General features: G+C 39.4%; 1 protein-coding gene and 1 long non-coding RNA gene across 4 annotated transcripts in view; one reads left to right on the forward strand and one right to left on the reverse strand.

Annotated features, from left to right (window-relative positions):
• Positions 1-4,343: 4,343 nt before the first annotated feature.
• On the reverse strand, positions 4,344-5,806 carry LOC120322791. Its single transcript, XR_005562710.1, has 2 exons — positions 5,423-5,806; positions 4,344-5,004 (listed from the first exon to the last, which is right to left on the reverse strand). It is a non-coding gene; the product is annotated as an uncharacterized LOC120322791 (long non-coding RNA).
• An 861-nt stretch (positions 5,807-6,667) lies between these two features.
• ESCO1 (establishment of sister chromatid cohesion N-acetyltransferase 1) overlaps positions 6,668-22,944 on the forward strand; it is a 33,533-nt gene continuing 17,256 nt past the window's right edge. The window contains exons 1-7 of one of the 3 annotated variants that reach the window (XM_027731260.2): positions 6,668-6,749; positions 9,092-9,193; positions 9,337-9,535; positions 10,096-11,467; positions 12,121-12,232; positions 13,406-13,469; positions 15,592-15,706. In XM_027731260.2, coding sequence (XP_027587061.1) covers positions 9,339-9,535; positions 10,096-11,467; positions 12,121-12,232; positions 13,406-13,469; positions 15,592-15,706 — 1,860 coding nt within the window. In that variant the 5' untranslated portion in view covers positions 6,668-6,749; positions 9,092-9,193; positions 9,337-9,338. Of the gene's footprint in view, positions 6,750-6,851; positions 7,252-9,091; positions 9,194-9,336; positions 9,536-10,095; positions 11,468-12,120; positions 12,233-13,405; positions 13,470-15,591; positions 15,707-22,944 lie in introns of those variants that run through there. The other 2 variants (XM_039379070.1, XM_027731261.2) reach the window with 2 other exon arrangements.

The following is a 22,944-nucleotide window of genomic DNA, read 5'->3' on the forward strand; positions in this document are numbered from 1 at the left end:
CAAGTGCTGGTCCTTGCCCAGATAATGAACTCTTATTTTTTCTTTAATAAGCAAAATGAGAAAAGTGAATTGCAAAAGCAAAATGAAACTTTGTGCATGCTACTACAATACATGAAATCAGCATATTAGTAGGGTGCCTTATTTATTCTTGTATTCATTTCCAGGTTTTATGTTCATGCAAAAACAATGAGCAATAAATAGTGTATTTAGCATTATATTTGTAAAATTGTTGGGGTACAGTACTGTTCAAAACTCACCATCAAGTATAAATGAAAATAAAACCACTTACATTAAATCACACCTTACTGTTTAAATAAAAGTAGTATGATTAATGGCAGAATTTCTGTCTCTCTGCACTGTCTTCATTTAGGTCCAATCCCACATACAAATCCCCATGAGACATTTATCTTTGAAGGTGTATCTAACAAAAATCTGTAAAGTTGGTTTCTTTCCCCCCCAAATATTGAGTGTTTTTCCTTATAATCTATTAGGGAAAATGCATTGTTAGAAATGCAGTGTGCAAAGTGGTAACAATCCAATTTTACTATGGGTATCTTCAAGCTTTCCCAGTCAGATTTTCTGAAACAAATAATGCGGTCACTTACCTCAGATCTTGCAAGGGACACACAAGCTAGAAACAAGTGCCATAAATATTTTTGCTACGTAACATCTGTGTGCCTTGTACACAGAGTTTTATGAGTGAGCCAAAATTCACAATGTGCCCTCTATTGAAAACAGTGTGAATTTACAGGGTCTTAATTTGGCTTTTCATGTGATCTGAGTATCCAGACATCAACAGGAATATGAAATGTTGAAGGTGGGAGGAAATTGTTAGTTATCATTGTACTCATCACTGGGAAGGTAGAGTAGAAAGAAAATGAAATTCCAAGCCACAAGGGCTGCAGACATCTACGTCTTAAAGAAAACTCTTCCTAATTCAGAACCTTATAGTAGCTGAAGTTGGCAGGGATCTCTAAAGATTGTCTAGTTCAACCCTCCTGCTTGAAACAGGACATATTACAAAAGTGCTCCAGAACATCCACCTCTTCTCACTTTGGAGTCAATGTATGGTACTGTTCTTTTTATCTGTGAGGCCTTCAGTCATCCAAGAGCCACCTGTGATCTCAGCTGTCTTAGTACCAGATCATAAAGAGCAAAGTTTTAAGGCGTAATTTATTATATCCTCTCTTGGCAAAAAAGAGAGAGAGAACTGAAAATTTAAAATAGCAAAATATGGTCCTATGATTATATACAGAGAAACTAAGCCATGGCATATATTTCACACTGAACAGAAGAATAAATGCTCTTTTTAGAAACCTAGACACATAACAGAAGAGTTTAAAAGACTTAGCAGAAAGGGCTATGGAGGACAGTCTACAACTCCACAGGAGCTGGTGTCAAGAAAATGCCAATAAAGCAGCAGTGACTCCAGGCGGGTCAACATGGTCCGGTCAATGTGGCACTGAGTGTCACCCTTCAGACATTTAACATGCTGACTTGTTGCAGGATGCAGTCACTCTGAGGCCTAGACTCACCATTCCCCTAAAAAAAATTCTCACATTCAGCATGTGAGCAAAGCGGACAAGTTTTTTTTCCTGCCTCTCTGCAAAAAGAAAAACACTAAAACAAAATGAGCTATTCAAATTCCACACACTCCCCATTTTGAATATGGCCCCTCTGCTTTCTCAGCTAAATGCTCTGTAAAGCTCTTTAACTCCAGGCAGTCAGGGCACCCTCCAATCCCTATTGTCCCACGTGTTATCTACATAGAAATTTCAGAGGGGAACTGCCTCTTCCCCTACAACTCCTATAGCTACCTGGCTCATGCCAATGACTCCTACCTGCCAGGAAGAGGACTTTTAGTGTACATATGGTGCTCATGAGCAAGCACACCATACCTCTCCCCAAGCCTCTTCTGCTCAACACATCATTACCTTGAGGAAAAAAAAGGAAACATTTGTTCCCTAAGTCATCAAGTTGCTGTCACACTCAGGCACCCTTCAACCTGTGCCACTTGCTACAGTTCTCATCCCTGGATGCCAGCTGGTCAAAAAATGCTTAGAATGCTCAAGGCAATGAATAAGAAAGAGAAATGTATAAAAGAGCCCAAGAGACTCCCCTGGGGCCTTGCCACTGACCTCCAGCATACGTGCTGGATCCCCCCACAACTGGTTAGTGGTGGTTCTTGACAGCCAGCAAAATAACTCCTGCAGTCAATCTGCTGTGAAATATCTCAGCCATGTTTCTACTTTTTTTTTTGGGTTGTTGTTTTTTTTTCCCTGGTTTGGAGGATTTTTTTTTCATTTTCATTCCAACAGAAGAAAAGGAAAAATCTGCCAAACCGACAGCGGTTCTCCATTGGCAAACATCTCTTCCTCCGAGGGATCCAATTTTCCTGTCTCATTTTTTCTACTGGAGATGCAAAAATCAGCCTCTCCCTTCTTCCTGGATGATAGAGGGACTTTTTGAATCCGCTGAAGGCAGGGAAATAAGGGCCCTATGCTGTTTCAGCTGCTCCTCCAGTTCTTTAAAGGTTCTATATATGTAGTGATTAGAAACCCACTGGTTTAAATGAGCTTCCCATGTGGCCTTACCTCACCTGTCTGAGGCATTCTGAGGCACTGGCAGTGCTTGCAAGGTTAATTACCGGTGAAAGGTTTAAGCAGCTACTGCCCCTTGGTTGTCTGTCACTGCTTCCTTGCTCAGATGAGATGTCTGATAAGCAATAGGGCAGGCTGGGAGTGTGTTCGCATGTCAAATGGGGCTCCAAGGACCGCTGGGATTTAGTTTGGGATCAAGAGCTCAATCCCATAATTCTGCAGCCTGCCCTAAGGCTGCAGTTCCACAAGCAGCTGACAATGTTAACAGCACCCTCCTGCCAAAAGGAGGAGGCTTGCTCTTCCTCCTCCCCTGCCTTTTCTTATCCTCCCAGATTCCAGTCATATGGTCCTCAGCCTTTCTTACTGTGGCAGAATATGACTCAGTTTTTCCACTGGGTTATTTTTTTTTTGTTAGCTCAGTAAGTTAAATTTGCTTGTCTATGGGAGTCCCTGAGGTACTAGATGAAGGCTGGCATGAGGTAAGAAGCTAGAGAAAACTGCTGAGAGCGGGGAAAGAAAGTGGAGAAAATAGTGGGAGAGAATTCCCCTTTCTGGAGACAGTCATCTCCCGAAGCCATAGCGCAACATGGCACTCTCTGCAATTAGTGGGGATGATCCATGTATCAGCTGAGTTATTACTCATGTGAAAAAAGGCCTAACTTAGAAGCAAGTATTTTTCACTTAGCTGCAGACAAGAGGCACTCCAGCAGTATTACAGCACTGGTAAATTAAAAAGAGGCAAAATTAACAAAAAATCCTTTTGGAGTTAAATCTGTCCTATCCACATACTCCACCTATGTGAATGCAGTTTCTCCTCCCAGTTCTGCAGCAAATTTGTGCCCGAGCACTCCTGTTCATATTCACCACAACTTCCGAGGACCGTAAATTCCTGTTGTTTCTTTCAGCAAAGTGACATTTGCTAGCAAGTTCACACTGACATCAGTGCTTCAAAATGCTGCCACCTTCTGTGGAAAACTGGAAATTTACTGGTATTCTATCCCATGGACTGAATTTTTCCAAGTTTCAGAATTTAATGCTTTATAAGAATGCCTGCTGCTTTACTACTTCCCTGCTGCACAGCAAATTACTATTTCTGGAAGGATGTGAGAAAATCTAGGTTTACTTGCTTCATGTTCCTAAGAAAGAGGGATGGGAAAACATCATGTTAAATTTATAAAGTTAATGATAACATAAAGAAATGCTTTTATCATCCTCCAGGAAATTTACAGGCATCCTAGTGATTAAAATACCCTTCCCTTCATCTGGAAAGGATTCTGTTGGTTACTGTAGGAGAGCAGGAGACCACATGTTGCTGCCTTCATTGTAAAGTCACAGCAGATTATCATGCATTAAAGAGGAGCTGCTACAGGGAGTTATAAATAACATCTCCTCCTATCAGCTTTTAAAAAAAACTGCAGCTGCTGAAAATTTCCATTTGTCCAGTACAAACTGTGCTTCAATGAAGTCTATCCAGGACTTAGCAAGCAGGCTGTTCCTTGTTTCAGTTAACAAAGAGACAAAAAACTTTACATGCAGAACAAAGTATCTCCAGGTCATTTGCTCTATACAAACAAATTTATGCTATTCAGAAAACTTGACAGCAATTTCCAACAATTAATCCCATGAATGTGATAGCTACAGAAATCACTAAAACATTTAGAAATTATAAAATATATATTATAAAAATAACCCCATTTTAAAGTCTTCAAGCATTAACAAACGAATATTTACAGAACCAAGTGCTAAAATACTTGTGTGGTCTTGTTAGATCAACAAACTGTAACCAGAAAGCTGTACAGGAAATCAGAGATCTCTGAGAGAAACCTTGTCACCTACCACCATTCAAAACCTTTTCTTCTACCATCTTCTACGGTTATTGGATGAGGTTCATCACGCTGTTCTCCAGTCGTTCTGATACAGGGGTGTATACACATCACTATGTGAATTCATGATCAAATAAACTGAGACTGTGTCTATATTGGCAAGTAGAACATACTGCTAGGAGAGGATATGCACAGCAAAGCTGCTGAATATTGAGATCCCGACACACATACTATATGTATTTCAGGTAGGATCTACTTCAGGTTAGCCCTAGGCTAGTGCTAACAGATAGATCGAACTAAGTATGCATGAGGCATTCATCTTCTGATCACTCCCACTTGTCATGCAGGGTCTTGGAGTGTTCATTATGGATTCCTTTTGAAGGAAACCAAACTGACAGTTACATTCCCAGAACATACACAACATCTTCCAACCCTAGCAGTCACTGCATCCACAGGACTAGACTAAAGCTGGTCTGGACTGACACATCAGTGGTGTGGATGTTGGATCCTCAGTTCCCCATCTCTTGTTCAGAACTTCTCTTATTTGCCAATGTAGACACAGGCTCAGACACTGAAACAACCTGAGGCAAAGAAGCCACAACATAACATTAGTTGAGGTATAAACACATTACCAGTGTAGCAAGGACTGAAATATCCCAGACCATGGCAAAAATCACAAATACATGGTTATGCCATAGAATGAGTTATAAAACACTGTGCAGAATACACAGAATAAAACTAGCTAGCTGGCACCTGCAAGGTTACTGCTGAACTTAGGAAAGCAAAACAAGCTGGACAAGTGGACTCAAAAAGGCAGCTCAGTGAGCAAATTCAGTGCTCTGGAGATAGAAGTGGACGCGGCACAGGACCAAGACACACCCAACAATCATCTTTAGGCTCCAAGACACAGACAAGCATCTGTCCTGCTTTTACAACCAAGAGACACATGCTGTCACTGTTCTGCACCTATGTCAAAGGAGCTGACTGCTGTCTGCATACCTAACACACAGCTGAGCAGCAGGAATTCCTCAGTAACCCCAGAATGTATCTTTGCATCTTTTAAGTTTCCAAAGGTCGTGTTAGAGAAGATCACTTCCAGTACAGCACCAAACCTATTTTAGAGGCATTTCCAAACATACTTGTGAGAAGGGGCCTGCAGGAAATGCTGACTAAGGAAATGCTGCTGCGAGGACACACTGCTGCAACACCACCAGGGACTTGGGGAGACTCAGAATCACAGAAGGGGTCAGGTTGCAAAGGACCACAGTGGGTCATCTGGCCCAACCTCTGTGATCAAGCACGGTCATCCCAAAGCACATTGCACAGAATTGCGCCCAGACAGTTCTGGAATATTTCCAGTGAGGGAAACTCCACAGCTTCTCTGGCCAAACTGTTCCAGTGCCTGTTCTCTCGCACAGTAAAGTTCTTCCGCATATTCAGGTGGAACTTCCTGTGCATCAGTTCCTGCCCGCTGCCTCTTGTCCTATTGACTGGCACCACGGAGAAGAGCCTGGCTCCATCCTCTTGGCACCGCCTCTTTAGATATTTATACACATTGATGAGGTCCCCTCTCAGTCGACTTTTCACTTTGCATTTCGCTGTTGCTGCAGCTGTGAGGTGTCACTGACACAGCGCCGGCCGCCACCGAAGTCACTTTGTTCCCGCTGGCCCCACAGCCTGCGGCGCCGCTTTCTCTCCTCGTTTTTGGCAGGCGGAGAGGAAAATGCCAGGGGACGAGCCTGGGACAGCCCATCCGGACGCACGGCGGATCGAGCGGGCTGAGCCGCCGGGATATCGCCGGCCGGGGGGAAGCTTAAGTATCATCCCGTTCCAACTGCGTGCCATGGGCAAGAACACCTCCCACTAGACCAGGTTCTTCAGAGCCCCATCCAGCCCGGCCTTGAACACTTCCAGGGATGCGGCAACCTGTTCCAGTGCCTCACCTCCCCTCACAGTAAAGAATTTCTTCCTAATCCCTAATCTAAACCTACTTTCAGTTTGAAGCCATTCCCCCTTGTCCTGCCAGTAAATGCTGTTGTCAGTATCCCCCAGTCCTTGGATGCATTTTTTAATTAGCACTGTCTCCGGATTCCTTGCTTAACATTCCCATATGGCAGAGACGCCCTCACACAGGCGGCCGCGCACGCGCAGACCGCGCCGCTTGCCCCCTCCCCGTTCCGATTCCCGCCGGAAGATGCCCCGTCCCCGCCGGGAGGTTGGACCGGCGGCGGGCGGGACGGGGCGGTGCCGCGGCGGTGCCCGGCTGTGGGCGGTTCGAGGCTCGGGCTCGCCGCCTCCGCCGGCACGTCTCTGACACCCCCGCGAGGTAAGCGCCCGCCGGGAACCCGGGGAGCGGGTAAGGAAGTTGGGCCACCCCGCCCCGCCCCTCCCGCTTCCCGGCGGGTCCCGTGGCCCCCGGGCCCCCCGCGCCCGGTGCCCCCCGCGCCCCCGCCCGGGACCGAGAGCCCGGCGGCGGCTCTTCCCCAGGCCTGCCCGCCGCTGCCGCGGGGGGAGCGGGCCGGCCATGCCCTGTCGCCGGAGGGAGCCGGGGGGGGGGGCGCCCAGCGGCGTCCGGCACCATCCCGGCACCATCCCGGCACCATCCCGGCACCATCCCGGCACCATCCCGGCACCCCCGCCCTACCCTGGCGGCGCTGGCCGCGGGAGCTCCTGGCCGGGGCTACGGTCTCCCCGCCAGGCCCTGCCCCAGGAGGGTGTCACGGCGGGGCGCTGGGGCGGGTGACACCGGGCCACGCTGGGAGGCCTTCCCTTCCTTTCCCTTCCCGTCCCCCCGAGTTCTGCCTTGGCCGTCAGCCGGGACGGCTCAGGTGCGAGACCCCCGCGCCCTGTCCAGCAGGCGGGCATCCATCCTCAGCCCCTGCCGTCAGGACTGGGGGATGTGGGACTCGCGTTTCTCTGGCTTTGTTTTTTTCCTTCTCTACTTCTTGCACCAAAATCTTTGATCGTGTTCTAGTTCGTTCCTGCGTTTCTGTGTCTTCCCTTCTTTCCATGATCTGACTTTTACTAGAGGGCGACTACTCCAGGGCAGAGACTGCCAGTTCTGGAATGTCTGGAAAAGACTTTGCTCTGTTGTGCAAAGTATTAGTAGGAAAGAAATTGCTGTTGAAGAGCTCTGTGGGAGGAGAGTGTATTTGTCAGTGTCCTCAGAAGCAATGTCGATGAGGGAAGGGTTGTACTTTCTGGTTTGTACTTGAAAGTCTTTCCCGAGTGTGCCATGTCATGTGTTTGAGAGCTCTGTATATTTCTGGAAAAAAGCCAAGAAAGTCCAGGTATATACAGTACGTGTCATGGTGTTCTCAAACTCCGAGAGTCTCTAGAAGACCAGAGGCTTATTCAGCAACTAGAGCTGTTATTTCCATGATAAGTGGCCATGCCGCAGCTCTGACGGACTGGCTTTGACTACTGGAAACCCGTAGACTTGCGAGGTGTCATGGAGCTCATGAGCTATTAGAATTTAGGCACACAAATTATGTTACCTGCTCCTCAGGGACAAATGTGGAAATAGCACCATGAAAAGTGCTAGTAGAGATTTACTCCCCGGATAGAAATCTTAAATCTTAAGATATACTTAAAAAAAAGTATATCTTAAATATGAGTTGCTTGTTATGCAGGTTCTTTAAAGGTCGGCAGACAGCACTGGTGTCTGGAATATGAGTTTTTGTCAGTTTTTTAATGAAAATTATCAGTTTTGCATGGTTAGTTATGCATTTCATAAATGAGCAGATAAATGCAAATGAGGTTCAGGAGAATTTAAAGCCTAAAGAAGTGCAGCTGTTTACTTTTTCCTTTTGGATAATGAATAATTATTGAAAGGAGCTGAATGTAAGTATCTTTCAAATTGTTAGAGAAAGACGTGCATTTGTCAGTACTGGAAGTCGTACTGTAGTTGTAATGAACTGAAAGTATCTGGTCTGTGTTATGCAACTGGTAACTTGAAGTTCCTGTTTGACCTTAATAGTTTGTCAGATTTAACATCAGGTCAGTTCAGATTTGAAAAGCAGTATAGTTCTGCTGCAGAAATATTTCTTTGTCAATCTGTCAGTGACAAAAATTAATAGTTAATCCTTGACTGAAAAAGGTGATGTAGAAGTTCTCATGAAGACATGGGCTTTAACTGCCCAAGGCAAATGTCTCAAATAATGCTACTTTCTACGTTTTCCATCTCTGATTTGTAGCTTAAGTCATATTAGAAGGAGCAGTTATAGATGGTTGCTGATGTCTGTGAAGTTCTGTTGTAGCAGCCACAAAACTTAGTAGAGTCTAATGGATTTATTCACTGTTGCCGTGAGACACAGGATTGACAGTGGGCCCATTTTTTGTTGGCTGTGAAAGAGAGCAGCATACTGTTTTCTGGAAAAAGGTGAAAGGCTGAGAAACTTCCTTTCGAATGGTGCTGTTATCTGCCACCTTTCGAAAGGTAAAAGAGTAATGCTTAAGACAGCAAAATGGTGAAATTGTTGGATATGGAAAGAAAAAATAAAATTTGTATGTTGTTTTTTGAATGTTTTTTAGTTTGTTTTTTAATTCCATTTCAAAGAAACTTTAAAGCTAAGCATTGTCTGAAGGGATGGAAAAAGGTGGGAATTCAGAGTCTGAGGAGGAAATTAATAAAGTGTTTACTGCATAAACATTTTTTATTTTTCATAGGTGGCATGAAACATCTTGTTTGTAAGCATATGCATAAGGAATGCTCTTGGCACACCTTGATAAGTTACTTTGGCCTAAACATCAATTGCTTCTTTTAAAAACGTAAGTAAAATAAGTGTAATATGATTTGAGATTTGCTTTCTGATCACAGTAAGCGTGATCTGCCTATAAAAGGAAAAGTGAATATATGAAAGTGAAAAGTTACAACTTTTGACAAAGACTCTGAAAGCTGTTGTGTTTTACAGAAATGGCAGCTCAGAAAAGGAAGTCTACGTTAGTAGAGCCTTCTGCTAAACGTCCAAAGCTGGACAAGAACAGCAAACAGTCATCAGCAAAGAAGGAAAAGGAGGTGTCAGATACAAAACATGGCTCAAATAAGTCAAAGCCTAATCAGGGTGCAGTGCAGGAGAAAACTGTCCTCAAAACCTCTGTCAAATCAAACAGGTCAGTGACAAAAAACTATGTAATTGTTCTAGGTTATCTTCATAGGTTGCATTGGTGCAGAAAAAATCTAAGCAGAGGGAATCTGAGTTAAAGATACAGCTAAATAGTTAAATAGTACTAGTAGGGAGATCAGACTTAAATCATTAAGTATGCTGTCTGCTATGTAATCTTTCTCTGGAACCCTGTAAGTGTCTTGAAATCCAGAAAGACTTCCTTGAAAAAAGTTTCTGAAGTGAAAATTAAACTAATGCTTCCTTTGAAAGCCACAAGTGTCAAGTATTAAAAACTGCTAGAGATGTTAAAAAGCATTCATCTGGGGTTCATAGTTCAGTCTTGCCATGCATAAAAACCATTAAGGGTACACTTGAGAGTAACCAGGTAGAAGCAAACTCTTTTTAGAATGATTCCAGAGAAAATTCTTCTAAAAGTATTGAGGATGTAAGATCTATTGTTTTAAGAAAGAAAATAAAAAATAAGGCAGAAGTTAGTAGGAATGAAAAGAATCTTATAACAAATTCTACTTTCTGAATGCTGAAAAAATAATTATTTGAATCTTTCAGTGATAACACCAATGAACCTGAACTAGGAATGCGCATGACTACAAGATCGTCAGCATTCAACTCAGATAATAAGACAATACCTGGCAAAACAGTCCAGCAGCAGCAGCCTAAATCTGCAAAAAATAAGGAGGCATGCCAGAAAAAATCTGTGCAAGAAGTTCCTAAGTCAAAATGCATAATTGCACCAAATGAGCCAGTAATGAGGAGATCACAGAGACTGCAGCAGTTAACACATGTACATGTTCCAGCAAGATCCCTGCGCAACAGAGAAGTTAAAGAAGAAAAAGCTTTGGAAGTTAAGCACAGTAGCCAAGCAAAAAGAAACAGTCACAGTGTTCCAGCAAAAGCATTTAAATCTGCTGGAGAGAAAACGGAGCAGAAAAACACAAAGATAAAGCCAAAAAATACTAATGAGAATAAAGAAATACATGTAGAGGTGACCAGCTCTCTGAAAGAGAAGAAATGTAAAGCAGACAATAAAAAGGATAATTCCAATAGCTTTCAGCGCAATCTTCAGGGGTCCTCACTATGTCCTGATGAGAGTCTTGAGGAAGTTAAGAAAGACCAAACAGGACCTGTATCTCCTAATCCTAGCAACACAAAGAAAGTGGAAACTGATTCTCTTAAGCCAAATTCTAAGACAGTATCTAAGGAAAAGCAACAAACGCATCAGAACATAAAACCCAATACAAAACCAAAAAATACTTCACAGCCATCTGTAAGTGAAACGAGTGCGGCTGATCAACCAGAGAACGATGTGAAATCCAAAAGGGTGAGCATCCTCGAACTTTGTGAAGAAATTGCAGGTGAGATTGAGTCAGATACAGTAGAAGTGAAAAAAGATTCCCCTAATGCTGAGGATAGCAAAACAGAAGAAAAGCAGGATGACCTGCAGTTAAAACAAAGTGAAGTGCTTACTCAGAAAGAACCTAGTCAAAGTACTCAGTGCAAACGTTTTTTCCCTAGCAAAAAAGGAATGCCCGTCAAATGTACTCTGAATGGTAGAAATAACTCCTCAAACAAAAACTCTAAATGGACCAAAATTAAGTTGCTGAAAGCTAGTAATATGAAGCAAAGCAACTCAAATTCTGCAAATGCCGCCAAGATTGCTTTCTTAAAAGATTTCCCTGAAGTTTCAGAGGCAAGTCAAATAGCTACAGAAGCAGAGCTTTCGAAGGCACAAAGCAAGCTGTCAGCAAGACTCTCTGAGAATGAAAATACAACTTGTGTGCAGGAGAAATCAGATCCTTCAGCTGAAAGAGCTGGAGTTAAAGAAGTGACATTAGAAACAAAACAACCCACGAGGAAAGGTGCAGAAAATGGTTTGTTGCCTAATTTGACAAAACATATATGTGAGCCAAGACCAGATGAGGTAAGTTATTTTAATTATGGTGTATGGTGGGAGGGTGTTCTATATCTGTTGTGTTTTCTGAGAATCCTGTGTTCAGAAACTTTATTTTAACAATGACTTTATTTTACGGTAACTTAAAATTTTCAAATGTATTAAAAATTTACTGTTGTGTTGTCATAGATAGGATGATAGCAAGCTGAAAAATGATCAATTCCACACTCCTAAATTCTGTTGTTAGCTAAATGTTGATCAGTAAAATTTTCTGCTGGAGCCAGAGACTGTACAGATTGATATGTATACTTTTTTATGACTTAAGCTTCCATAGGTATTCTGTTCTAGAAAGGTGTATTAAAGGAACACTTGTTTCCCTCTCATTTCCTTATCTGAATGAACTTCTATTAAAATTTAAGATTTTAAGGACAGCTGTGTTCTAGAGGAAGTATTTTGCAAGCTTATATATAAAATGAAAAAGATTTTTTTTAAAATTAGTACTACAAACCTCAATATGGAGTAGCCAATCAGTCGCATTTTGTCTGCTTAAAATAATGTAGGAATCAGAAAACTGGTGCTGTATTCAAGATGTTAATGCTTAGATAAATTAGTGGTTTTGTTAATAGGTTAAAGGCCTTAAATAATTTGGGGGGTTTTTATTTAACATTTCCTGTTTTGTTTAGAACTTTCGATTGCATTTGGAATCAAGTCCAGAAAGTTCTCCAGTAAAGTGTGTTACAGCTCCTACACCACCAAAACAAGTTAAAAAAGAACCCAGAGAAAGTGAACCTCAAGGTAACTGTTTACTAGTAGTTTCTCCACTTCTTTTGACCTGTTCTATGGGAAGCATAAGCCTTTCTTTAAGAGGAGCATTTCACACAGTAAGGTACAGCTGGCGCAGAACTAAACTTCTGGAGTTGGAACTGTTCACCAGGGTTTTTTATTGTTTTGTGTCACACCCAAGGCCACTTTAGCAGCACCAAAATATTCTTTAATCTCTGGGCTGTGAAGTGGGAGAGAGAGGGGACACCCAAGCAAATTCTTTCCTTTTCCATGTAATAAAGCAGTAGAACTTAAAATAAAACTTCCGTATTTCAGTTGACTTCTCTTGGCTTGGTTTTTTTTTTTTAATTCTCTTCTGGTTCCTATGAATAAGTATCTGCATTTCTTTCTTCTAAATTGTTCTACTTGATTTTGACCAAATTACTAATTGAGTAATCACTCTCTTGTTTTTATTACATAGTCTTCAGCACATGAATGCAGTTTGTCAAAGCTTATGATGAGTATAACGTGACTATTTTGACTGAAGTACATTTGACTAAGAAATATTATCCATGGATCACTAACCTGTCTCTTCATTAACTTTTTTGTTCTGTTTCTAGTGTTGGTAGGGTTGTTTTGGGGGTTTGTTTTAGTTTTGTTTTTTAGTCTGAACCTTATTTTGAGTGCGCCGTTTAACTATTTAGCTTTACTAAATAGTTAATTTGGGGTTTTTTTTCCTGCTGTTGTAGGATACTTTTGAAGGGCGGAATAATATACTTGTTCTCTTAGAGAATGAAAAAAGTATTTTTTCCTTCATTTGCTATTGCTGGTTGTTTCTTTTCCTTAAGTGCTATAGAACATGCCTCAGATGGGGACATGATTCTAATACTATACATGGAGCTATTTATGTGTGTGTCAGTATAAACATATTTAAACTCCTATGTAGTTTCACTCTTGGCTTTGTTTAGCTGCTGGCAAACTGCTCTGCAGAACTGCTCTGGAAATGTTGAAGAAAATCGTATTTTTTTTAAAGTATTGTGGAGAAATATCTGAAGACTGCCTCAGGGTTGAATCTTTTTTTATTGGCCACGAACAAATTGCAGCATTGTCTTGAATATGTTTTTTGCAAATCACTATTCGTGTAGCTTGAATTTCCTTTGCAACTAAGAACTTTATAATGAAGTTATAATCTTTGATTAATTGTAGATTTGGCTCCCACGCAGTTGACGCAAACTTCATCTACAAATCAAACTTCTGAAACTGAGAACAGGTATAGTATTTCATACATTATGAAATTACAGTAACCTTCCATAGAGTTACGAGAGGATTTATTATAAGACTAACTGTTGTCTCCCAGGCTCAATTTTCAGTTTCAAGTAAGTGACTTGTCCTTTGTAAAAACAGACTTTCATTTTGCCCCGTAGTTAAGGAATGTTTTTGTTTTGCTAAGAAAATCATTAAACAAGATATTTTTAACTGGACATTTATTTTTAGAAGTATTATTTAAGAGTTGGGAAGACATTTATAGTGGTCTCTTCCTTAAATCACATAGCCAGAGAGTATGGATGGGTTTACCACATGATTTTCACTTACATCCGGAGGAGTTTTCTTATCCTTAAATTATAGGAGTCTGTGAAATCATGTGAAATCTTCTTCTTAGGTGGTGAAGAGGGGATTTAATTTGGAATTGTTTTGTGATTGCTGTGAAATGAAGGTGTCAGCAGCAACCATATTTTAAAAAAAAAAGCTCTTAGTGTTAACTAAATTTTTCTTACAGCTCAAATATGCGTTTTATCATTGGTCATGTTGACTGTTGTATTTTTTTAACAGTTCTGGCATAGTCTCTGGTTTTAGCCAATTGCAGGCTAAATAAAAAAACTTCTTTGTACCCGATACCTTGAACAACAGGCTAGCTGGCACAGTGGTTACTATATTGATACTGGTTTCTATATTCATAATGGGGACAAAAATGAATGTTTGAGCTAATTTTCAATACATCCATCCGAGGCCAGATAAACAATTCTGACTAACCAACCCTTTTGAACATGTTGAAAAACTCTGCTACTATGAGATTTCACAATAAGGTGCATGGTAAGGTAGATGCAAAACTAGTTAAATGAGTAGGATTTTTAAGAATTTTCAATAAGCATTGCAATAACTTTTGGGTTTTCATATTTTTATTCTCAACTGTTGAACAGTTTTATGTTATCTACTTAAATTTGTTACCTTTGTTATCTGACAAGCCCATATTGGTTGACTATTATTTGGATATATATTTTTCTTCTGAGACCTTTCCTACCCTACTTTTCACACATTATCAAAGATTTAAGACATCATTCTTTCTGTGGTAATCCTGCCATAACAGAGTAATCTATGTTACCTATGTGCATATCTATAGTATAGCTCTCTTTAGGGCTTTGTAATAAAAGGTTGCAGCAGGAAAAGGCAAACCTTGAAGTAGCTACTTAAAAATGCAAATTTTAGGGCACATGACAGGAATAAAAAAATTAGCTCTGATTTAGCACAAAAAATGCTGTTTTAAAAATGTATGGCAAGAATTTTTATTTTTTGAAAAGCTCACTGGATTAACCTGCTACCTGTGTTGCAGCAGCTGCCATAATTAAGTGTTTGGTCCTAAGCCCTTCGTTTGCTCAGAAACAGAAAATACATAAATACCTAGTTGAAGTATGTGCATTTTTGTGTATGTTTTGCTTTGGTGATCTCCCCGAGTTTTATCCAAACCTGGAATTAGTGACATTTTTTCCCCCAAAATATAGTAGCAAGTTCATAGAATAACTTTGTTGATGTGTTATAGTACTTTCCAGTGTTTCTTTCAGCTGTGTCAAGGGGAAGCTTAAACCACGGGAGATTCCAGTGATACCCGTGCATTTGTTCCATGGATCCTCTTCTGCCCTTCACTGCTAGCCATAAGAAGGGAATAAACTTGAATTGAAGAGATTTGACATCTGACTTAGATTTGTGGGAATATTTACATGGTCTGCTTTATAATCCTGGTGTATGATACCTAGACCTTATGTAGGAAATATGTAGTGTTAGGCACCATTTGTCATGCTCTGAAAGTGCCTCAGTTAAAGGCTTGTGTTAATGGTTGTGAGTAACCTCCCCCTTCATCATAATTTTTTTTTATTTTTTAATAAAACAAAAGCTTTTGTAATTGGTCTAGTCACAAACCGTATTTTTTGGTTAATCTTTTTATTTCCTTATTTTTCATATGAATTGCAGATTAAAATATATAGGACTATGTTTTGGGTAATAAATTTGGATTTGCATCTCATTAAAGTTTAGTTATACTATCCACAACGGCTTTGAATATCTAATATGACATGTATAAGCAGTTCCATTTTTAACATGAAATATATTTGTATTTCAAGGGTTCCATTGTCAAATCCTTCATTAGCATCCAAATGCAGTAACTTACCATCTTCTGAGGAACATATTCAGAAACTAAAAGAAGCAGGAAAAGATGGTGATAAGCAGCTGATCACAGTAAGTAATACTCTTCTAGTAAGGCTTATAGATGCTGGAAGAAATTACTTTTGAATTTGCAGTGCTGTGGTCTTTATGGACTTGTCTAAAAATCATTGCTTATACCTACTACTTACTACCATTGTAAATGACTGGTGAAAGCAGAAGCTGTACTAGATTGTCATTCAATGTTGATGGAAAAATGGTGGCAACCAGCCTTAAGCTGATTCTTGTTAAAACAAATTTCTGCATTTTTAAAATAGAATGGCTATTCAGTGAAAATACAGCTGTTTTAGGGATAATGAATTTGGCTTATGTGCAAAATCACGGTTTCCTAAAATTTCAGAATTACAGGGTGAGCTGCATCTGGCAGATTGTGTGCAGTATTAATACCAACGGATTTGTTCCTGTGTCATTCAAATGTCCTTTGTTCTGAAATAAACTTCAAGATTTTCCAGTGGATGTCCTTATTTTCACCATAATATTTAGCAGCAATACTGGTTTGGTTATTTATTCTTATCCTTTTGGCTATTAGCTACAAAATACAGGTAACGAGAAAATGCAAAATGAGAAGGGAGTGACAGTTGTTTTTCTGTCTTGTAGAATCACACTACTTGGTAGTGAGACAGTTGGAGTTTTTGGTTGTGTTTTGTTTTGTGTTTTTAGTCATCCACATATCAGATAATCCTTGAGAAATGAAAGGCTAGAGCTGGGAAGCTACAGAGGAAGAGGAATCCAGGCCATAAGGAAGGAAGCTTCTTAGGAAATTACACCTCTCACATACATAATTGGAGGTCATGCTAAATTGTAATTTTTCCATGTAATAAATGGATTAGGCACATGAAAATATTGACTAAATAGAAGCAGGTGAATTCTGAACACTCTTATATCCATACTGAAATATTTTAAAATCAGAGCTTCCAAGAACTAAATGGATGAACATATCCTTGAATTGCCTGAAGTTACAAATCTAGGCATGTGAATGCCCAGCCACAGGATGATAACTGATCTGGATCTAACATTTCAGTTATTGCCTCTTTGAAACTCATTTTACCAACATAAAGTGAGTTATTAAATATCTTAACTATATTAAAAGGAATGTAGTAATATCCCTTTTCATTTCAGTAAAACTAACTTAATTTTTGCTCATAGAGTCAGAACTTGACTGAAAAGTTGCTAGGATCTTTGACAAGAAGAAATATGGAACTTCCTGCTTGGTTACTGAAGAGAGGTTGTGTAGCTCTCCTCTGAGGTGTTCATACAAAGAAATTTCTTGGAGCTTACTGACTATGCTGGTAGTATCCTTGTATTCCACCCCAATTAGGAGAGTAATATTTTCTTTTCTCTAGATATGCAACAGTAAAAGTTATTTACCAAGCAAAATTTCAGAGTATAAAGGAAGATTCATCAATGAAGAACACCGGGAAAAATGGGAGAGATTTAGTGTCTGGTTTTGTATGTGTATTTTTGGAAAATGCAACTGAGCACTGTGTTTCAATTGTAAATGTGAAAGTAATAGCTTCACAATATCTTATATATTTCAGCACTTCATACAAATCTAATTCACTTTGATTTCACTGAGTTCAGAGCAGGCTTTTTGTTGTGTTGATAAGGCATTTTGGTTGGTAATGCCTGTATTTCACTTTACACAGAAAGCATTAGGAAAGATACTGATTTGTTTTTCTTTTACCTTGGGGTAAACTGCTCTTTTAGCATTGTCAAAACATATAGAGGAACTCAAGTATTAGTTAAGGTATTTTGTATAATACTATCCTTGGCATTGGTTACTGTGAAGATGAGACATAGTTATGCCTAGAATAGTTTGTTCTAGCTTTTGGAGGGTAAATACTCGAAAGATTTGGGATTAAATGTAATAAAATAAGGTACAATTTGTTATTAATAGTTTTGTTTGCAAAACCACGGTGATTTTCTTAAATGTGGATTCTGAATGGCTGAGGGGTTTTTTTATTAGTAGTAATAAATATTTTCAAAGGTGTTTGTGCAGTTCTCTAATGATCCTCTGAGAAAGGAGAAATTATTAATTTGGTTTAAAAACTGTTGAGGTTGACATTTCTCCTTTTTGGAGAGCAGGTCAAATCACTTAAATTAGCATTTATAGTGTCTAAAAACTTTTATAGTTAATAGCTAGAAATCATTTTTATTTCAAGTTTCTGGCATGTTGTTTTAAGAGAAACAGTTTCATTATTGTTCCTTATTCTTCCTATTCCTTCTTGAGCAAAACTGGGAGGTCATGCTTTTGTTCTTAGCAAGAGACATTTGACTTGCACTTTATTACACTTTTTCAAAAAATGAAATGCCTGAAAGGTGCAATTTTGGGCTCTCTACTGTGTGATCTGATTCCTTTGGAGATCTGTCAACCCAGTCCATCTTGATGTGTGTACAGAATCCTTTTTTCTTTCTGTAACCAAAGCAGAAAAACTAGTTGTGCTTTGTTTGACTAGCCACATGATGGCTAGTTCTTCTGCTGTTCTTCTGCTGCTGAGTTTTCCTAGTCTTTTGTATTTAAGTTTGGCATCCGTCCTTTTAATTGTCTTTACAGTATTTAAGGCTCAGAGTCTGGAATGTTACAATATTGTCTGTGAGTTCTAATCTTTTTCATTCCTGAGCTATATTTAGAAAGGTGTTATGGTAAAACTAGGCTTTGTTTTTCACAATATGCTTTGAGGTTTTTTATATTTAATCCTTAAAAATACATGTGAGTTTCCTTCTTCTCCCATGTGATTGCTATAATGAATAGATTAATTTTCTTTTTTTCTTAAGTAATATAATCTTGAACAAGCTTTAAGGCTATTTGACTGTAACAGAAATAACACAAATTCTTCTTGTAGAAGAAATACTTCATAGCTGCACTTGCACCATTCTCTTTCTTGATACACATCATCTAGTTATCTGAGCAGCTTTCAAACATAAAATTATCTTCATTTTGTAAAAGTACAACTAAGACAAAAGATGAGTTGTTTCTGTTCAGACTTGTTTGGTGTCACACATCTTAAAAATCAGGTCTCTTCAGAGCATAGAACTTCAGCTGAAAACAGCAAAGAATCTAATGCTCCAACAAACTTTGTAAAGCAAACAGCGCCAGGAAACAATGGTGTTTGAAGTGATGTGCAAAGATCTAGGTTCAGACTGAAGAGAGTATGAGGGGAAAGAAACTTAAGATTGAGGCTAAAAATATGTTATGTTCCACATCCATGACTTGGTGTTTGTGAGAGTAGTCTGTTCTGAATATTTGTGAACTGTAACCTCTTACACTTCATTTAAATGTTCAGTTGGTAGGTTGTCAGATTACATGAAGCTCCTTAGGAAGTTTTATAGAGTAATGTGCTAAAATTGTTCTTTACTTTCACTTCAGTCTGATGTGCAAATATGAGAACTTGGATATGAAATCATCTGTTCCTTTTACTTCTGAAATGGAAAGAAATACAAATGTGCAAAGCATATGTTTTCAATTTTCATAAAATGAGATTTGCTTTAAATTCAAGACAAGGAAAGTCAGTTGCTTGTTTCTTGTAAAAATTCTGCTTCCCTGTCAGAACAAAATGTTGACCATAAAAATAAGGATTGATAAAAGCAATAATGCTATGAAGGAATGTTTTATATAATTACCTATGAAATGCAGGGATACTTCTTCCATTTTATGCCATTGAGGAGATGTGTTCCTTTGAGTTAAGCTAGTATTTTGAAAATGATAGTAATCAGTTTTATGAAAAATCGTGTAAAATGAATGAACAGAGAAAACAAGTCACTGAAGTTATAAAAGGATAGTACAGAGTTATGGAGACTTTTCTGCCTTTCTAGAGATCTGAGTTTATGCCTGCTTGCTAGCAAATGTGATTAAATTTAGTTGATCTTTATAAGTATCAGCAAATGCATGGATCAGGATGGCTTGATGGAAGGTTCTTCTGATTCTGATGAGGTTTGAATTGGAGCTATATGTGGAAGCGGTGTGCACAGTAATTCAGTTTACACATTTGGATATCATACTTGAATTTCTCTATGTGTATATTTTGGTTTAACTTGAACATGGTTTCCTGTTTGACTGAAATAGGTGATATGTGAAAGAAGTTAGTGGAAATAATAAGTGTAAAAATGATTTCTTATGAGCCTGAAGAAATTTGCGTAGCAATCATTTAAAGTTGCTGTTTTCTTCCCTAAACTGGTACAGTCTGGTTGGGCAGTTTCTCTGCAGAATTAGAGAATGGCTTTTGGGCAATATTTCATTGTTCACATTAGTTAAGTACTGCCTCTCTCCTTTCCTGTAATCCCAGTGAAAACAAGGCAGTGACTACTGCAAAAGCGTAAGACCAGTCACTTTTCTTCCATCACAAATCTTATCCCTTGGGATACCTCTGCTCTAACAGAGAGGTAGTGGCTGCCATCCTTTCTTATTATCACTTCTTCCAATTTTTGCTTCACTGCTGCAACACAGCTTTGTCTAGCAAATTCAGGTGGGTTGTGCGTGATATACTTTGTCCTGAAGGTGGGGGAGAGCGTTTTGTGAGGTTAGCTGGGGAGCTGAGACAGGAATTCAGGCACCAAGGCCATTAACATGGTGTTTTGAGTTAACCCTGGCAGGCAGCTGAGCACCATGCAGCTGCTCCCCCACGCAGGATGGGGGAGAACAATTTCACAGATAAAGCAAAAGCTGTGCATGCAAGCAAAGCAAAATAAATAACTCACTACTGCCCAGTGGCTTGCAGGTGTTTAGCCATCTCCAGGAAAACAGGAATTCATCATGTGTAGCATTTGGAAGACAAATGCCATTAACTCCAAACACCCTCCTCTTTCTCCTTCTTTCCCCTGGCCCTTACTGTTCAACGTGATGCCAGGTGGCATGGGATACCCCTCTGGTCAGTTGGGGTCAGCTGTCCTGGCTCTGTCCCCTCCCATCCTCCTCACTGGCACAGCAGTGTGAGAAACCGAAAAGGCCTTGCATTCTGTGTACACACGGTGCAGCAATAGCTAAGATTTCCCTGTGTTACCAGCCCCGTTTTGGTCACAAATCTAGTACACAGCACCACAGCAGCTGCTGTGAAAGAAATTAACCTTATCCCAGCTAAAACCAGTGTGCATCAGAACAAACTCTGCAATATTCCTGAATAATATTTTTATATGTATTGAGAGTGGATTACTAGTCCATTGTAAATACAGTGCAGATTTTTTTTTTACCTTTTTTTTTTTTATATTGCTTTAGCCAATGACCAGTGAGGATATAATTTCATGATGAATAATGAGACTCCATTTTCATTTTTGAAATATGTTAAGTAGTATTAAATACATCACAGTTCTGAAAGTTTCGAGTTGATTTGTATCCTTTTGCTAAAACAGTTTTTCAGAAAGATGGACACCGGCAATGAGTTGGTTTTCTGTTGTTGTTGTTGATTTGGTTTTTTGTTCAAAATGAGGGCAGGACTTTTTTCTGAGTTGGGACATGTCTTCTGATCCTGCTGATCAGCAAGGGGATCTACCTAGCAGCCTCAGTCTTGAATGCATCTTTCATTGAAGTAGAATTCTTTGACCTTTTCATTTTCTGTGGAGAACCCCAAAATCTTTGTGTTGTTTCTTCCTGCACTTCTTGTATTTCCAGCCCACTTGTTTCTGTGGCTGGGATTTATTCTTTGTTCTGTGCAAAGACTAGGGGAAAAAACAGTCTTCCTCTAACCAATACTAAGTAATCAAGAAGGAGATGACCTAATCTGTGCCTGAAGAGAAAGGAAAAAAAAAAAGGAACAAAAAGGGCCCCTTTTTATCTCCTACAGAGGCACCAAATGCCTTTTTTGCTTGCAGGGCTCCTTACTCCACATGTGGAGGATCAGCAGACATGCACCTCCTCAAAGAAGATGTTGGTAAGACTTTTCTTTCTGTCTAACACAGAATTAAGAAGCCCTTCTGGAGATTAAGGCAGTATTGTCTCAATGTTCAATTACAGTTAGCCTTGAAACAGTGGATATGCTGTATTTATTTGAGGATTGCCTGAGATGTTGGGAATGCTTACTTAATTGCCATCTACACATGCAGAATTTGCTTAGGAAATGAAAGTATCTTTGCTCTTTTTTGTTACTCTTTAGAAAACTGGGTTTTAAGCAGAGTAACACATTTGTGTTCCTGAAATCGCATGTTTTCTTGAATATTGCTCTGAAAAACATTTCTCTGAGAGTCAAGCTTCTTGCATGTTTTTCTAGTTCTGGCAAGCCAACAGTTTATTTTTCAGTACACAATATCTGATGTTTTCTGAGAAGATTCCAGCCCTCCCCTTTCAAATCCCAGCTTTATTTACTCTCATATGTGGTGCATAAGGTACTCCTAGGTGTTTTTTTTTTTGTTTGTTTGTTTGATTGTTTTTTATCTCTTCCCATTAGGAAGGACTAGCAATCCTTAATGCAGTATTATTGTTTGAGAGCTCTTTTCCCCTCTGGATGCATGCCCTTTCCACTTTAGCTCTTGCAATGACATCAGTTTAAAAATAGTCAGGTCCTCTAGATGTTTTGTTGAAGTACAAAAGTGCATTCTTCATAGTTCCTGATTTTATTATTTTGCATGTCTTTTTTTGTTGTTGTTGTAGTCTGCATTGGATTTCCAAAGCTGCTGCTTTTAATTTTTGTCTGAAGCATTATGTCCTGTTCTGTGGCTTTGAAATAGTATTTCAGTTATACAAAAATCTTTATTGCCTTTGGGATACTGTAAAGTATTTCCTAAAACTTTAGTCCACATTTGTCAGGGCTACAGAGTTCAGAAGATTGCTTTAGATACTACAGTGTGCTTTTTCTGATAGCTCACATAACATGTTATTTGTATTAACCTCTGTGGGTAGCCCATTGATACAACTGAACGTGTGTAAAGTAGTAACATCAGTAAAATCCTTAAAAACCAAAATCCAGACAAAAATTCTGCCCCCAAAACTCAAAGCCACTGATACTGGCAACATCTGAGAAAGTCAGACTGTAAAATACAATATGGCAGTACTATTCCAGGGAAGTAATCTGTTCCTGGAAACTTGCAAAAGAGCATATGTATTTACAAGTCAAGATGGGATGAGCTGAGCAGTCAGACAACTTTGAGGATATCCTTGCCTTGAACTTTTTGATGACTTCCTGCATAGCTAGGGGGTTTTTTTGGCTCGAGATTTTTGGTAGTAAACTGATAGATGGATTGACCTAAATACCTTTAGCTTCTTGATGATTCGAACAGAAATTGTTTCATGAGACTTACGCAGTACTGTCATGTGCTAATTATTTTAA

This window comes from Pipra filicauda, unplaced genomic scaffold, assembly GCF_003945595.2.
Source record: "Pipra filicauda isolate LSUMZ 115617 unplaced genomic scaffold, ASM394559v2 scaffold154_size2910363_pilon, whole genome shotgun sequence".
Classification (NCBI taxonomy): Eukaryota; Metazoa; Chordata; class Aves; order Passeriformes; family Pipridae; genus Pipra; species Pipra filicauda.